The sequence below is a fragment of the Epinephelus moara genome, chromosome 5, assembly GCF_006386435.1.
Source record: "Epinephelus moara isolate mb chromosome 5, YSFRI_EMoa_1.0, whole genome shotgun sequence".
NCBI lineage: Eukaryota > Metazoa > Chordata > Actinopteri > Perciformes > Serranidae > Epinephelus > Epinephelus moara.
Genome location: NC_065510.1, coordinates 16,293,278 through 16,311,228, shown reverse-complemented (window position 1 = coordinate 16,311,228; position 17,951 = coordinate 16,293,278). Strand labels below are relative to the sequence as shown.

At 39.7% G+C, this 17,951-nt stretch overlaps 1 protein-coding gene across 4 annotated transcripts in view; it reads right to left on the bottom strand.

Moving 5' to 3' along the window:
- The window catches only part of LOC126390659 (mucin-5AC-like), a 19,990-nt gene continuing 2,039 nt past the window's right edge, over positions 1–17,951 (bottom strand). The window contains exons 1-11 of one of the 4 annotated variants that reach the window (XM_050045058.1): positions 11,901–12,008; positions 9,051–9,102; positions 8,883–8,936; positions 8,124–8,639; positions 7,432–7,826; positions 7,093–7,157; positions 5,034–5,185; positions 4,528–4,940; positions 3,574–3,638; positions 3,330–3,472; positions 1–659 (exon numbers count right to left, since the gene is read on the bottom strand). In XM_050045058.1, coding sequence (XP_049901015.1) covers positions 559–659; positions 3,330–3,472; positions 3,574–3,638; positions 4,528–4,940; positions 5,034–5,185; positions 7,093–7,157; positions 7,432–7,826; positions 8,124–8,639; positions 8,883–8,936; positions 9,051–9,084 — 1,938 coding nt within the window. In that variant the 5' untranslated portion in view covers positions 9,085–9,102; positions 11,901–12,008 and the 3' untranslated portion in view covers positions 1–558. Of the gene's footprint in view, positions 660–3,329; positions 3,473–3,573; positions 3,639–4,527; positions 4,941–5,033; positions 5,186–7,092; positions 7,158–7,431; positions 8,640–8,882; positions 8,937–9,050; positions 9,103–10,767; positions 10,915–11,900; positions 12,013–17,951 lie in introns of those variants that run through there. The other 3 variants (XM_050045056.1, XM_050045055.1, XM_050045057.1) reach the window with 3 other exon arrangements.

Here is a 17,951-nt window from a genome sequence, read left to right as displayed (position 1 = left end):
AATATAAATGAAGAATTCATCTTTAATGCTGATAAGCACAAGCATAAAACAACCTCAGGCTAAATTTAAAAGCTGATAGCTACATAAATGTCATTGAGTAACTGTGCAATTCACAATCAAAATGGTAGATTATTTGTTTCAAAAGCAAGACTGTTCAATCATCAAAATAGTCATTAGTTGCATACATAGAGCTAAACCATGTGGTCAAAAAAACATGTGGTGAAAGAAAAATACAACAATTTAAAAAAAAAAAAAAAAAAAAGATAATATGTCTCTTATATTACCAGATGCTTTTGTTGAATTCAAGACCATAAATATTTTGCATGACATTAACAAATTCCATAGAAAATGTAACATAAAACCATGCTTTAGCTGTCATTACATTAACTGTGTTAAACAAAAAATTAGTTATAAATGTGAATTATAAAAATGTATTACATTTTAAATACATTTCAAATCACTGTTGAATAAAATTGTAAGAAACCGTTCTCTAAATAGACACTATTGATAACACAGCAAAAGCTACTTATCCAGTCAGTGACTGTCTTTGGATCCCCACTAGAAGTCTGTCAGCATGTTTGCCATAGCCAGCAGTGTGAGGGACAAGACTGCCAGTGAGAGCACTGTACGATGAGGAGGACTACTCGATGTTGATGACTCTGAAAATAATTAGTAAAGCAGTTGGATTAGTTGGTGCAATCCTTCAAATCGGCAAACAGATTGACACTTATTATATTAACATAAAACTTTCTTAAAAAGTAGCATAATGGGTTCAAAGGCTGCTACAAGTAAACTCAACAAACAAAAGCCATATCTATATAATTCATTAGAATTAATTTATGTTGGCAAACTACGTCTCGTCAAGAGAAATAAATTATTTTCAACACTTTCTTATTAATGCTAAAAAAATCTTTAAGACGAAAACATCTATTTTTTTTGTATTATTATTATAAACCCATCAGCAGCCTATCTGTAACATAATGAGGAACTGGTCAAATTAGACTTTGAATGAGCTTTTCTGATAACGATTCTTTGGGTGTCTAGACAAGGAAAATAAAATAGTGGCAGGCATACTGTGTGAGCAAGGTTTTATGTTAATTTGGTTGTGCTGCTGCCGTGGTCCTGCCAGATGCCTCCTGCTGCTGCTGCCATCATTAGTCATTAGTCATACTTCTAGTGTTATTATACACATATGATTATTGTCACATATCTATACTATCAGATATTGATATGTACTTTCAACATATTATACCACAGTAGAGAGAATTATAATTACAATATTATTACTTTAATTAATGTTGTTGTAAGCTATTAACATTATCATCTGTCCTGCATCTCTCTCTGTCTCTCAGTCTCTGTCTCTCTCTCTCTTTCTGTATCATTATGTCATACGTATTACTGTTAATGTATTATGTTGATCTGTTCTGTACGTCATCTATTGCACGTCTGTTGTCCTGGAAGAGGGATCTCTCCTCAGTTGCTTCCTGAGGTTTCTACCGTTTTTTCCCCCCGTTAAAGTCAACTTGCAGGTTAAACTTTTTAAAAATATATACATAACCTTGTCTGAAAATTACCACATGAGAAGTTAATTCAGAATTTATTATGGTTTACACGACATAAGGGTACAAATTCAGAGGAAAAAGTGGCTCTTTTTAGCTCCTCTTCCAAAAACGCTTTTTTTTCAACATCGCCTGATACTACGTCACGAGAGGGACTCTGCGTCCTTGACCCTGCCTCTGTCCAATGCACAGTAGTAGGTGGTAGTGAGTCTGAGCGGTAGTAAACTTGTGAGTTAGTATTTTTTCGGTTGTTAACAGTGCATTTTATGCCGAATTATTGTGTTTGTGCAGGTTGCACAAACTCAAGTCTGTCAGGACATCGAGTCCACCGTTTTCCAGACAGAAAAAGGAGTGGAGTTAGTTTTCATGCCTGGGTGCGTTTTGTGCAGGTGAAGAGGCGCGATTTCACGGCTTCATCTGTGACCGAAAACGTGGTCGTGTGCAGCGCTCATTTTGGACAGGAGGATTATGTTCCCGTGTGCAGCGCTCATTTTGGACAGGAGGATTATGTTCCTGGCGGAGCCCGCCCACCCTCGCACATACCCCCGAGGCTCGGGTCCGTGTTTGAGACGGGAGCGGGCGGCGTGAGGGTTGATGGGCAGTGTGAGGCATGTTATGTCTGGTCAGATTCTCCACCAGAGCCCAGAAGGCATCCACCTCCCTGCAGCACATACTCTCCACAGCTGAGGACATGAGCTGGCAGTTCCCACACAAGCACCTATCATACAAAACATTATCAGGAAATCTTCGTATCGCTCTCTCTCTCCCTCTCTCCCCTGTGGACGTCAATACACTGTAATGTGGAGTTATAACACGCATAGCAAGATACGTCTGATACAAGCTGATATTTGCGCATTAGTTTCTGTTATAGGTAAGTAGCATTAGTTATCTAATACTGGCAGAACTATTGGTAGCTTTGTTATAACCTAATATGTGATGGCAAACTTAATGTTGTGATGTGAACACAGCGTTAGACATCGTTAGCTGTTGTTAGCTAACGCTGGTCACTCACCAAGACACCTGCCCAGTTCTCCACTGGTTTTTCTCACACCACAGCTCTATTTCTCTCCTGTGGCCGTTATTTCTCCTAACCCCGATCTGTTCCTGGTCTCTTGGATGCCTAGCAGGCTCATAATTATAATCCTGTGGGCTGTCGTATGCACATGAATGTACATTTTCAACCTCTTCAGTCTCAAAACTAATACTGGGATCCATGTTTATTAATGTTACACTCAATCGAACTCGGCCGGACTACCTTACGCTATGTCACTTCCACTTAGTGCGTTTTTAGATGCGGAAGCAAAATTTGCTCACAAAAACGACCCCAAAAATCACTGTAGTGTGTATATGTTTTTGTTTTTTGTTTTAATCGAGTTTCTACATCATTTCCCTACACATTTATTCAACATGGTCTCCAACCTGCAAGTTGGGCTTTAAAGGGTTTTTCTGGGGGGAGTTTTTCCTTATCCGCTGCGAGGGTCCTAAGGAGAGAGGGATGCTGTAAAGCCCTGTGAGGCAAATTGTGATTTGTGATATTGGGCTTTATAAAAATAAATTGAAAAATAAATTGAAGTGTATTAGTGTTGTTTTTCTCTCTGGCATACTTGGTGAAACATAGTCACTAAAGGCAGCCAATAAGATCACACAAATCTTTCAGTTTCTATATGCTATGACCTTATTAGTGATATCTATTATGTTGATTTAAGGCACCCACTTTGTAATCTTTATATTGTGTACTACAGTGAGAATTGAATGATATGAAAAACTTACGGGCAGTAATGCTGCCTGGTACAATATTAAGGGATGCAGAGCTGCTAAGTCCAGCACTGAGTTGTGACGTCGCGTTGCTTGCTGCTGGAACTGAGGACTTATCTTTGAAGACAAGAGTCATGTCAGTAACCACTGATCCCCTCCTACAATGACAGGGAGAAAAAGCAGCACTCGAAATAGGAACTTGATCAATAGTAGACAGTACCCCAACAAAAAATAATAAGTGTTAGAAGGTTTGTCTTACGTGAAATTGTTGACAATAGAGCGACTGAAGCTCGATGGAAAGACGTTCTGACAAACTTTGTTGACCTAAAAAAGAATTTAGCTGTTAGTTAAATGTCATTAGTTAGAAGCAGCAATGGGGTAACTTGGCGGGAGCGTAACTATGTTCCCCGGGTTCTATGTTCCCCGGGTCCTATGTTTCCTGCTTTGTATGGGACCCCAAAAGGATCCTATGTTCCCCGCTTTGTATGGGACCGGAGAACATAGAACCCTTTTTAATAATAAGGGTTCTATGTTCCCCGCTTTTCCCCACAAGGACCCGGGAAACATAGGCCCTTTTTTTAAAAAAGGGTCCTAATCCCCTAACCCTAACCCCTAACCCCTAACTCTAACCCCTTTTTCTCAAAAGGGTCCTATGTTCCCCGGCAACAGCAGGGAACATAGAACCCTTTTTCTTAAAAAGGGTTCTATGTTCCTCGGTCCCATACAAAGCGGGGAACATATTTCCTTTTGGGGAACCCGGGGAACATAGAACCCGGGGAATATAGGGATGACCCCAACTTGGCAATAAAGCAAAGCCCAGGGACGTATCTATCTTCTCATGTTATGTTCAAGCATGGACACCTTTGAATTTAAGGGAAACCTAACTTTTATAGTGGTTGTGGATAGTTTTTCTGTGCATGCATACATACTGTAGCAAAACTACTGGTGTTATACTTGGGCTGTTATTGTAGCATCTTATGAATAACTGCTGCAACTGCTTTTTGTTGCACTGTCATGACAAGTGACCTGAGTTGATAATGCATGGTACTTTTTGGTCTACACATTTCCAGGGACTACCCATTTTAAAAGTAAAATTTTTCTCACTTTTAATAATAAATAAATAAGATGTAAGTATGATGATCTCATAAAAAGAAATAAGTTTGCTTATTTTTGCTGAAAAATGTCTCCTAAATACAGAACATTGCCTTCTTACCTCTGAGACCACTGTTGCAGACAAATTCTTAAATGCTGTGGAGGAGGAGTTGGAGAGATCTGATGTAAATGTTTGGTTGAGACTAAACTGAAGACCCAGGGTTCCCTCACTAGATGAAGGTGGGTTTGTTGATGCAGTGGTGGTGGTTTCTGCAGCTGAAGTGACTGCAACATCAGTGGAGGCAGCTGCTGTATTGGGAGCAGGTGTAGCAGTGGGGGCAACTGCAGTAGAGGCAGCTGCTGTATTGGGAGCAGGTGTAGCAGTAGGAGCAACTGCAGTAGAGGCAGCTGCTGTATTGGGAGCATGTGTAGCAGTGGGAGCAACTGCAGTAGAGGCAGCTGCAGAACGGGGAGCAGTGGTTGGAACAGCTGTAGTAGGAAGAATTGTGGGTGAAGATGTCGGGGTGCTAATACCTGTAATGATAAAAGACAGTGATGAAATACAAAAAGACTGCTGCAGCAGTTGGATAGCAATGGATTCCATGTAACTAGGAAAACAACTCTTACTTGTTGCAACAATGGTTGATGTATTCAGTGGAAGAGAGAAGTTGGAATTGTTGGACGCTGCCTGCACCAGAGCCGCTTCCACAGAACTTGTTGTTGGCACTGAGCTGGCGTTATTGAATATCAGTTCAGCATCTACCACAATGGAGCCTTGACTGCAAGATTAAATATTGTTTGGTTACTGTTGTTTTTGTTTTTGTTTTCATTGTTAATTGTGATAATATGTGACCACAATATCAAAGAGATGAAAAGCAATTTTCCGTATAATCAAAGATCATTTCAAGTATAGATTAGAATTGTGTTATAACTATATGGTACATTACTCGTATGCTCATATGCGCAGTGAAAAAAAAACTACTTCCAGTCTGCATTTCTCATCTCTTTCTGGTGTGACTCAATGCAGATGGGGTCGCACTAATGCAGAGTCCTTGCTCAGCCCAAAACTACATTTTAAAGTTAGCTAGATAATTAAAGACGTGTCAACAACATGAGTTATCCAAGTCAAAGTGGTACTTTCCAAATCTAGTCTTTTCAGAACAAAGCTTGCTCGTTGTGATTCTATTCCTCCATTACAGCTCTGCAAGAAAACTCTATATTAGAAAACTCCACATTATAAAATGGATGGTTCCTGTCCTCATTATGATTGGCTTGGCAATGTCAGAAGCAGTTTTAAATAACTATAAATACACAGCTGTGACTGCATTACAATGTCAGTATTACTGTGCCAGTAAGTCGCCTATTGCCGTATGGGATACAGAGGGCAATCACTAGCTGGAGCCCAAATGATTTATCATCTGCCAGGACAAAAAAAATCAGAAGTGAAACACTGTCATTCAATGAATGCAAAAAAACCCCCCAAAGATGTATGTTCCAGCAGCAAGGGAACCCACTGTGGCCTGCTGTTTAAAAATACTTGGCATTGCTGCCACCCAATCCACCGGCCTTTTATCTCCATCCAAAACTGACAAAGTACACCAATGATCTGTGGTAAGTTAATGGTGTAACTTTATCTGGCTTGCATGTTTTTAATTGTAGTCTATCATGTTCACGTTTCTCCAGCTTGCTGACGATATTGTTTCTGGGTAACACTTCATTTGGATAGAGTATCTACAGATGGTTTATAGTAATATTTCAATGACTTAATATGATTCAACAACAAGCTGTTTCATTTTGTCTATAGATGTTTATCTATAGAGTAGCCTATATGGGACAATTAGCTATAAAGTCTCATAATAATCAAGTTGAATTTGAAGTACTCACTTAACGTACGCCACATAGGTTGAGAATAGTTTAACTTAAGTATTCTGAGAATATGTAGGTATGTTCATTCATTGTCAGATATACTCAGGAGATAATCTGTTAAACATCTGCAGAATAAAGGGAGACAGATGAATTGTTGAATCCCAGCTAGTAGTATGTTTAAATGTTACAAACATTCTATAAACTATCTGTAGGTGGACTATTCATGTAAAGGGTTACCAATCTGGTTACTGTATAGCCTAGCAAGCAAATTGCACTGTAACAAAAATTATACTGATGTCAAGGTGACAACAGCTCGTTACCAGTGGTAGATAATTATGTGGCTACAATATAAAAAAAACCTTTTTTTCCTTTCTCCAAATTTTAGGTATACTAGAGCCCATGGGGGTAAAGTTATCTGGCCCCATGCCACAGCTTTGTAAAGCAGCCAACACTTTCAACTGCGTCTGTGTGTTGCAGAATGAAAACTGTGGATTTTGGTGGGCATCTCTAAGATCAGAGTGGGGATAAGAGTGGGTAACTTCAAAGACAGTATGCAGAGGACCAATGATATTCTAAACTGGCATATGAGAATGTGAATATTGTAATGAAATCAACTTAAAAATTTGAACCTACCCTTTAAGTGCGGTACAGAAAAAAACAAACAAAAAAAAACAAAACAGTGGCACACGTCTATATCAGGATTTGGTGTGGCTTTTCAGCAAAACAACCTCAGAATATCAATAAAATATGTCCAACCAGCTGATATGACAAATGATTAAAATGCTTTTAAAAGTGTAAATTAGAGTGCATCATTGTATACCTGAAAGATTTGACAATGGATCGATTAAAGAGTGCACCAAATTCCTTTGTATAGACCTCATCCAACTGTAAGAAAAAAAGAAAAGAAAAGAAAAAGTTGAAATAAAAATCCAGATACTATTGAAATAATTCTAATAAAAGGAAGAAATTATGTACCTTAAAATCTTTATGACTAAATAAAGGTATAAAATAAGTCTAGTCCTAGTGTGATCATACTAGGTATATGACATGTCAAAGTGAGACATTGTAGTTGTAGTTTCTATTTCAAACTTAGAAAACAAACTAGAAGTAATTTCGATATTAACATAAATGTCTTATATAAGAAAACATATATACTTACAGCTGTAGTTACTCTGTCGGAGACACTCTTGAAGCCTGGTGAAGATTGATTCAGAAGTTCTTGTGTGAAATTTTCCAGTATTTTGAATCCTAGGGTGACTTTTGGTGCTGATGATGTGGCAGCTGCTGTAATTACTTCCACAGCAGATTTTTTAGTTGTTGGTGCTGCAGACGATCCTTGCACATGTGAAGTTGAAGGAATATCATGATCAGTTGTTCCCAGTTGTGTTGAAAATGATATTTCTTGTGTCACAGTTGTGCTCACAAGCATTGAAGCTGCAGCTGTTGAAGCGGATTGATCTGGCAATGAAGTCTTACTGACTTGCCCTGAAGCCGTGTTGACTGTTGGCAAGGTCTCTGTGACAGGTGCTGAAGTTGCAACGCTTTGTGCTGAACCTGTGATTATTGGCAAAGTTGAAGCAGCCGGTAATGAGCTTGACCCCACTGGTGGGGACGTTTCTGAAAGTGGGACTAAAGTGGTGCTGACTGATGGCAAACCTTCAGTCAAGGGTACCTGACTTGAAGCAAGTCTGGGTGAAGTTTGAGGTTTTGAAGCTGCAAGTGTTGTAGCTGACTGATCCAGAGATGAAGTCTCACTGACTAGCGCTGATGTAATCTGTTGAACTGAAGCCGTGTTGACTGTTGGCAAGGTCTCAGTGACAGATGCTGAAGTTGCAACGCTTTGTGGTGAACCTGTGATTATTGGCAAAGTTGAAGCAGCCGGTAATGAGCTGGACCCCACTGGTGGGGACGTTTCTGAAAGTGGGACTGAAGTGGTGCTGACTGTTGGCAAACCTTCAGTCAAGGGTACCTGACTTGAAGAAAGTGGGGGTGAAGTTTGAGGTTTTGAAGCTGCAAGTGTTGTAGCTGACTGATCCAGGGATGAAGTCTCACTGACTAGCGCTGAGGTAGTCTGTTGTACTGAAGCCGTGTTGACTGTTGGCAAGGTGTCAGTGACAGGTGCCGAAGTTGCAATGCTTGACCCCACTGCTGGGGAGGTTTCTGAAAGTGGGAATGAAGTGGTGCTGACTGTTGGCAAACTTTCAGTTCGGGGTACTTGACTTGAAGAAAGTGGGGGTGAAGTTTGCGTTATCGGAGATAAAGATGATCTGACTGAAGATGAAGATGTCTTGACTGACTGTGAAGTTGCTACGAGTCGTGTCGAAGATGATGTTAGTTGTGTCACACTTGTGCTGACAGATATCGAGGCTGCAACATTAAAAACATTAAATTACATTAAATATTGTGATATTTCCCTTTGCTGTAACTGTACATGGTATATGTTTGTGACTACATATTTATCAAATGTATTTATGGACTAAATATCAGTTACCTGTGAAATTAAGCAATGCTATGATATGTACAGAAACTAAAAACAAAAAACAAACAAACAAAAAAGAAACTATTCAAATAATTTTAGATCTTGCCTGTTAGGGCTTCAGTATTTATTACCTGTTGTTGTGTTAGTCATGTTTTGTGCTGTAACTGATGTTGACTCCAACAGTCCTGCAAAAAAACAGAAAGGTTATTTTTGTAAGTACTGAATATTACAGTTCTACACCTTCTCCCTCCTTCTCCTCTCTCCTCCACACCATCAAAAGCATACACTTCAACAAATACCTGCAAACAGGAGAATGAATATCAGAGGTTCCATGTCCTCCGTGTCTTTTCCCTGTAAAAGGACAATACATAGGGAAGTCATTATAAATTAGTTTTACCTTGGAAAAAAAACTGATTTCATCTCAAGATCAATCTACTGGAAACAATCACACGCTACAGTGTTACCTCATAGCAGCTCCAAGGTAATATCTCAACAGGAATGAATTGGACCTGCTGTCCGCATTGCCCCAGTTTTACACGTTTTGCACTTCATTCATTTAATGGAAATGCCATTCACTAATGATACAATAAGTACAAACATGAATTCAAAACCATCCCAAAATTATATACATGGGTGTTGCTCAAGTGGCACATAGGCCTATAATGCAAAATAATACAGGAAAGTACAGATTTGGTTCTCTAATGATATGACCAACTTGATATTAAAAATCACATTAGCAATGTCCTTTGATAAAACAGTATTACTGAGTACTTTACAAGTGGCACAGCTTAGGAAATAAAGGACCTTTCATGAAGCATCACGACATTTTCAACTGACCAATGAATGCATCCTGAAGCTGCTGAGTAGACCATGTGGTTCAAACTTTGGGAGAGTTTTAACCCTCACCCTGATACTTTTCTGATATGTAGGTAGTGTGTGAAATAGGGTATGGTGAATGTGCTAGGAAAGGTAGTATCGGCACGGTCACTGCCTGGAGCTCGTATAAACGGAGCCTGGGTTTGTTGAAGGTGGCAGTGCTGTTTGGGCTGAGAAAGCCATGCGTAAGTAAGGGAAAGGAGGTTATTGGGTTGGTGCAGGGAGCAGTGAGAGCTAGCATTAGGGGAGTGTCTCTGGGACGCCAGAGATCACTGTCTAGCCTCCTGGAGGTGTCGTGGGACCAACTAGACGAAACACTGGTGAAAGGAGGTTCCCACCTGATGACCCCAAAGCAGGTTAGTTATCACTGCTCACTGGTCTGTATAGTTAAGCCTTGCCATAATAGCTTATCATAGGGCTTAGGAGGTTATTCACTGAGTGCTGATCCTTTCCCTAGAGCACAAATTGCTTGTGTTTATTTGAACTCAATCACTCGTAAAACAGGGGGGGCATATTCACAAAGTTTCCTAGTACAAAGAGTTACTCCGAGTTACAAACTTCTAAGAAACATTTTCAGAATTATGACTTTTTCTAAGAAGTTCCCCTGACATTACCAGTATAACACTATACTGGTAATGATAAAAATTGTTCATAAAGCTCTAAGGTGGTCCTAAGGTAAACAGAAAAGCAGGGTAGAGAGGGATTTTTAGGGTGAATGGCTCCCAAGAGGTTTAAGAGTTTCTTATGCAGAGGAAAAATGGCAGAAAGAAAAAGAGGTAGGAGAAATAATACTCTATGAACTTAAATAAATGAAGTGGATAAGAGAAACGCCTTCAGTTCAACACAGCGCAGAACAGTACCATCACAAAGTACAGCGTTAAAATGGACCAAATAACTGAGTCAACACACAAACGCAAGTGTTAACAAAATATGACATATCAAGTAACATACTATCAGTTAGAAAGCCATTGTGTTGCTGTGCATTTTCCTATTTTTTCTGGTCACTTAGATTGATTATGCTCTGAATGAGAAATACAAACTGAAGTGATACTTGTTGAAAGTTGATGACGTATAATAAGGTAAATTAAACAAAGCATTGAAGACCAGTGCCGTATGGGCTGAATATTTTCATTCTCTTACCTCAGTGAAGTAAAAATTTAACTCTGCAGCAAAGTTGAAAAAAATACCATCAATTGTGTGTTATTTAATGGATGTCACAAGTTGACAAAAGCTGAACTCAAAGCTAGCTGTCTTCAGTAAAAATCAACAAGTGAAAGGGTGACTGGGAGAGGGCCAAAATTTATCTTTTTGTTAACTAGCAGGACTTGTTTTACTTGATTCAACAAACATAAAAATGTTCCAAACTCAGACGCACCCATCCTTGAGGCAGACTGTACATTGTGATGGTCACTGCAAGAGATGCTTTAAATACCATTGAATGAGTAATGGAAATGCCCTGAGGCCTAAAATTTCAAATATTTGGATTTTTTGATCCCTTATCTGTTATGGCATGACAACATGGTTTGGTAACATGTCTGTTAAATTTAAATCACAACCAGAAAACCTGAAGAGAAGGGCTGGCAAAAACAATTGGCATGTTGCCCCCATATTCTCATCAGGAGATATTTGAGGAGACAGCGAGGAAGAATGGCCTCAACATCATTCACAAGCACATCATTCATGAGCTGATGCCTCGGACAGAAGGAGCATGTTACCAAACTAAGTCAAACCACTATAAATCTTCCATCATTCCAATTTAAATCAAACTACTCGGCAGTACAAGATGAAGTGTAATTTATGACATCCTCTACAAAGTTCCCCCTTTGGTTTAGACTCTTAAGGTATAAAACTGTGAGGAGTAGGGTAGGGCACCTCTAAAAACAAGCATGTCCAAGGTGACTCTGCATGAAATATGGCTAATATATGAATCACTCTCATTCAGACACTCAGAAACCTGAACATATTTGTCAATGTTAACACTCACCTTCCACTTAGTCATTTCTCCAATCATATCTCCTACTCATTATCTCTTTTGTAAAATCCCAGTTGACGGGATTATGGTCCCATTATTTTACTACCTCGAGAAAGCATTTACAACAACACGTGAAGAACAAGAACTACGAACATGTGAACCAGGGATCCAGGGATTCTTGCACAAGGTGGCATGTTAAATTATTTACCAACACATGGCATAATGCAGCAACTTGAGAAATAAAGTAAACACAGCATTAAAGAGCAATGCCAGTATGTGCTGAACATTTACATTTTCTTACCTTAGTGGAGTAAAAATTTAACTCTGTTGCAAAATTGAAAAACTCCCACGTTAATGGATGTTACAAGTTGACACAACCAACACAGACAACTATCCTTCTTCAGTAACAAGCAACAAGTGAAAAGATCGCTGTGAGAGAGCCAAAGTTTGGATTTTTGTTAACTGGCAGGACTTGTTTTGCTTCATTACAGTGTCCAAACATATCAGGAGATCAAAATGTCACTAACTGAAATGCACCCATCCCTGAGGCCGACTGTACATTGTGAGGGACACTCGAAGAGATGCTTTAAACACTACTGAGTAATGGAAATGCCCTTGGGTCTATTTCAAATATTTGGATTTTATGAAATACTGACCTGTCGTAATAAACAGCAGACACCTATTTGTTTAAAAGGCATAACTATGCTGCAATGACAATAAAGGATGATGGAAAGAGGAACCACAAATGTAAATTTTCTTGGTATTCAAAATGATTCTGTGTAAAGGGGTGTGCTTTAGAGGAGCCAGTGACAGGATCACTGACAAATGTTTAATTAGACCAAGATATGAAACTGTGGCTTAGGGTTAAAACAGTGATAGCCTCCCTCCCATTATGTTGTTATCATTAATGGTGAGAGTTAATTACATAGCTCAATATGGTCACAGTGCAAGAAAAAAAAACAGTATGGAAAGAACAAGATTTGTACAGTGGGAATCAAATGAATTTGTTTTTTTAATTATCTTTACTCTCATTTAACTATGTGTTTCTTTTTACATCAATTCAGTTATAACTGGGTTTTAAATGCAATTAGTATTTGTTGCATTACTGTACTCAGACTTTCTTTGTCCCCGTTAATCTGATTTAGTCACTGTGTTTAACTTCTAATAAACATTTGTTCAGGTCTTGTTCTAACACGTTAACATAAAATCTCAACAACTCAATCCTTCTCCAAAACAAAGGGTTGAAAGTTTCCTCTGAATGATGTCCAATAAAAGGTGGTATGTATTTAAGTCAGGTGTATGAAAGACAATTTGTGGTTGCTCCTCAGCAGAGCAGCTGAGTGAAATGTGGACAGTGTGTATTCTACAGTCTGATATGAACAGCTAGATGGACCCATTTCCCTCATCTCATGAAACATGAGAAACACAGATTACCCAAGTGACTGCTACACAACAATGATGGCGACGAGCTTAAAAAAAATGACAAAGTTTTAACTTTGTTGTCACAACCATGGGTGGATTATGAGACAATGTGCCCCTGGGCACAGACATGAAGGAGGCCCCACCACCTCTCCTACATAGGCGCAAGACACACAAACCTAATTTTAGTTTGGCCTATTTTTGTTATTCTGGATCTGTTTGTAGTAGCTACGCATCTCTCTGTGATTTCATGTATCTTTAAGTTTATTCCACATCTCTTTCAGCACTTCCTCCTTCCTCCTTCTCATTATAAAAGGTCCCTTTGCCCCAGTGGCGCCATATAGGGGAGAAAAGTTAGGATGATTCCAAGGGCCCCTGACTGACAGGGGCCCCAAAAATAGGTAAAAATTAATATAAAATTATTAAACCATCATCATTGAGAATATTTTTTTTCAAATATAGTAATAAAATTAATGATCTCTTTGTTTTTACTTCTGTTTGGCAGTAAAAGTTAAATATCCCCATTGACCAAAAAGTAAACATGCATATTGACTGACCACCCCCTGTATCTGCATGAAATGGTTTGGTCCTGCCTTAGCGCACTGACGATGACGGTGCCTAGCAGCAGCTACAGTCATCATCATGCTACCTAGGCTAGTACTAAAAGAAAATCCTGTTTTCATAAAAGGAAAGAGAGAAAGGAGAGAGAGGAGAGGCAAAAGAAAGGGTGTCAATATGTGAGCCAGTTTTTCTCCAAGAAAGGTGGGTAGCCTATAGTCTGTGAGTGGTACAGATTAACCTGTTAGCTCAATGTCCATAGTGAAATAAGCTAGCTACAGACTAGTGTTAGCCTACACTTCACTCCTTTTTAACCGACATTTAATCAGTGCAGGCAAATGTTTAGCAAGATATTCATAATAAATCTGTTGTCCCTGCCTCTTTTACCAGACTCCACAACAGAAGAGTCAGAAGCAGCAGCCCTGTCTCCCCATAACTTTACCCCTCCCCGTCCCAGTGAAGAAGGTGAGCAACACATGCCAGTTAGCATCACTGCAGGGAGTCTGTGGGAATTTCTCTCTCTCTCTTGCACTTTTTTACCATTACAAAAAATGAAATATTTTTTAATGACAGAAATTCAAACAAATTATTGTTCCACATAATGATTATTATGAAACAAAAACAGCCTACAACTGACTGTAGGCCTACTGGATGCTGGACAGTTGGAAACATTAAGTAGCCTAACTCAGCCTGTATTAAAGTTACGGGCAATATTAAAATAATCCAGTTAGATGCTTTCATTTAGATTGAATTATGGCCATTAAATGACATCTATCCACCCTATTTTCAAACACGGAAGTAAATAGTGATCAACTTCCATGTTTTGTGCGTGACTTCAGTCAGCCGCTTTCCCTCATGCTTTCCCTTACCAGAGCTAACGGTGCAAGCTAATTTTTTTTCAATTCCCAAATTGTTTGTGTTAGTCAATCAGTTAGTTAGTTAGTTAGTCTGTGTATTTTATATAGATAACTTTGCCCACGTATCCGGTAATTGCCGGTAAAAATAATTCCCTCTAAGCGCGAATAAATCGCACGTCAATCAAAAACTATGAACCAAAAAAGCACAATCTATCCCGAGTGAGACAAACTGCTTGAGCCCCGTCTCCAGTGTACCAGCAGAGAATCTGCTGAACCGAATCAGCGAAAAAACACACCGGGCTACACAGCCTCTCTACCTGAGCAGCTGAAGCTGCGGCTTGCACCCTCGACGCACAGACACACAGACGGTGCTTCTGCATGCCAGCCAAACGTGTGCTCAACTGTGAGAAATAAATATGTGAGGTGTACGCTGCTTTTCTATCTTTTTTTTTCCTTTTCTTTCTTTTTTTCTTCTTGTCAGCGACATACACTCCTAACACAGGACGGGTTGAGTTGATTATTAAGCCATAGTGATGCGCGGATCGGCTCTGATAGCACCCGAATCAGCATGTACGCATCAACCATCCAGCCATTACAACATGATTGAGCTAGCAAAGCAGTTTTGTGTTGCTATGTGTGGTATTTATTCAGTTTTGGGAAATCACGATGTCTAGAAAGCATCAGTGGCTGCAGCTGACAGGGACAGCTAACACTAGCAGCAAAGCCAACATCAGGATCTCATCTGTTAAAAGCTGTTAAAATCTTTTTTTTTTTTTTTCTCATCTTCATCATTTTTAGTGGGAGTGTTTTCTGTTTTGGATTGCTGATTCTTTACACCCTCTTTTTGATGAGTGCCTCAACAGGATTGGTTAATTTCCCCTCATCCTCATTTACCAATGAGAGACCGTTTGGGTTTCAGGATGTGTGTATTTAACTGCCATTGTTCTATCAATACCTGTTTGACTCTGAAGAAGACGCAGTAGCGTCGAAACGTCAGTCTGTTTGCACCTTATTAAAAGCTCTGCAATTTTATCGAGTGCTCCAGCCTCCTTTCATTTGGGTTCAGTCATTTTTTGAAGTGGCCTACTTGATGTATTGTAATCTGTAGGATTTAGTGTCGTTCATTTATTGGTATCAAAAATCTGCTGTTTTTATTATTTTGAGATGATGATCTTAATTTATTTTGACTGAAAAGTTAATGTATATTTGAGTTGTGTTTTTTTAAGTCTTTCATTAATGTTAAAGAGAATTTTCCATTTTGGGATTTTACAATAAAAATTACATAGGCTATAGACTGTAAAAGATGGCCCTTAGGACATTTTTTATGGCAGTTATTAATCTTGCATCAAATAGTGAATTGCATACTGTATGCAGACTGGTCCATGTACAACTCACTAGCAGTAAATATTGTACTGGTAGTATTGAACTACAAGAAACAAGACAGTTGCAAGCCTTCAAAGTTAGTTATGTAAAGCTTTTAATGGGTCAGTTAGGTCCTAGTGATGTGGTGACAAAAGCTGTGCAGGGGGGCCCAATGTGATTTTTTTTCCAGGGGACCCAAAATTCCTGGCGGCAACCCTGCTTTGCCCAGACAGCAACAATTGGCAGAAGAGCCATCCCAGAGATGACAAACTTTACTCAAAGTTACGGGGAGCAGCAATTCAGCTTTGAGCTAAATAAGAGTGCAACAGAAAATCTAGATAGTTGACAAAAATCTATCTCTAAATAAGATGGCAACAAATTTAATTATTAGTTGGTGACATCAACGATGTGAGTCACTGCCCAATGATGCAGTGCCTGCAGTGACAATACCTTCATAAATCTTACCGCCTGGGATCAGTTATGCTGGAGCATCTGAAGAGGAGGCTGGTTAGCTCTCTGGATGAAGAAGACTCTTGCTAGTTTGCTTAATGGTAAAAGCCATGATTTGGAGGATTAAACACTGACTACAATACGCATCAGTGTCTAACAGGATATTAGGAAGTGTAACTTCCTCTGTTTTACCACAGCTAGGCAAAATTTCAAACCCAGGAAATCATTTATAAGGGGCACAGATTCGAACAAATACCCTGACGCAGAGGTGAAATTTTATACAAATACAACAGAATTTTATTGAACATCTTTTTTTTTAAAGGGATAAGTCCAACAGTAAATTTTTTTTGGATTAAATACACACCAATACACTCAGTAGTTTGCTACAGGAAAACATCCCATCCACCTTAACGATGCAATAACCCAACTTAATACAGCAATAGTATTGTCCAACACAACCCACAGTTGATCCAAAGAAACAAAATGTCTAAGGAAATAGAATCAAAAGAAACAAGAATGGAAATACTCAGGCAAAACAAATCTTTAGAAATGAACAAACCAAAGCAAGCAAAAAAGCACATCATAATTAGAAACAAATAATTTTAACGAAAAGAAAACACACGCCAGTACATTATGTAATTGGATGCATCAGTGTGGCGCACGCGGACCGGGCCGCGGGGCTTAACATATGATAGTGTGGACCCACACAGCAGGAACTTAGTTGCAGGTAACATTCATTGAAAGGCGCAGTGAAAGCCTGTGGAGGCGGGTCCGGAGACAAACCGCCGGAGGCTGTGAGATTGCAGGCGGAGGCCAGAAACAAAGCCCTCAGGGACAAGAGAGCTGCAGTGTCGGACGCGCCACTCTGCGGTGCGCACTCGGGCAAAGGCGCACCTGCAAAGCACACACACAGAGACCCCAAATCAAACTGTTATGAATATGCCCGTAGTGAAACATGCATTAAAATAATTAAAACGTGCATATACATACCGGAGCTCAGAGGCACAGCTTCCCCAAAAGTGAGGAGGATGACAGAGAGTGAGCCACGGTTCATGGTTAAGAGACCATAAGGAGTTACATCAAACTGTGGACGAGATGAAAGCTGCCGGAAAATTTGAAGATAAGCCGGCCTACCTCCAGAAGTGAATCTGCATGATGGGGACAACTCCGGCCCACACGCCACGCCGCAAGGCAGAGGGGCAGAACGGATATAATGGCCACACACAAAGACAAGCAAAGCCACGTCGCTTAGGCCAAACTGCGGACCACGCCAAACAAAAACACCAGGATCCAGGAAGAGACGAGAGTGCTGAGCAGCGGGCATCTGCCCCGATAATAGTTCTGCCAGCCCCGCCCAGCAATCAGGGCGCAGGCCATTCGTGAGCCTCACCTGGCCTGCAGGTACTGAGGAGGGAGAGAGAAGGGCAACGATCCCATTCTGTCACATAAACATAGAACACATGCCCCGTCACGCAACTGTATCTTCTATAGTTTCATGCTGCAAACTCATTGACTGATTGATTGTTGCTCTAGCAACTTATGTTGTCCATGACAGGACCCGATTTCTGTTAAACATTGTGTTGTATCAGCAGAAAACTTCATTAAAAGACACATTTTTGAATTAAGTATTTATCTTTATTGTTTGTATTGTTAGTTAGCACATGCATAAAAGAACCTCCAGCTAAATTTAAAAGCTGATAGCTAAA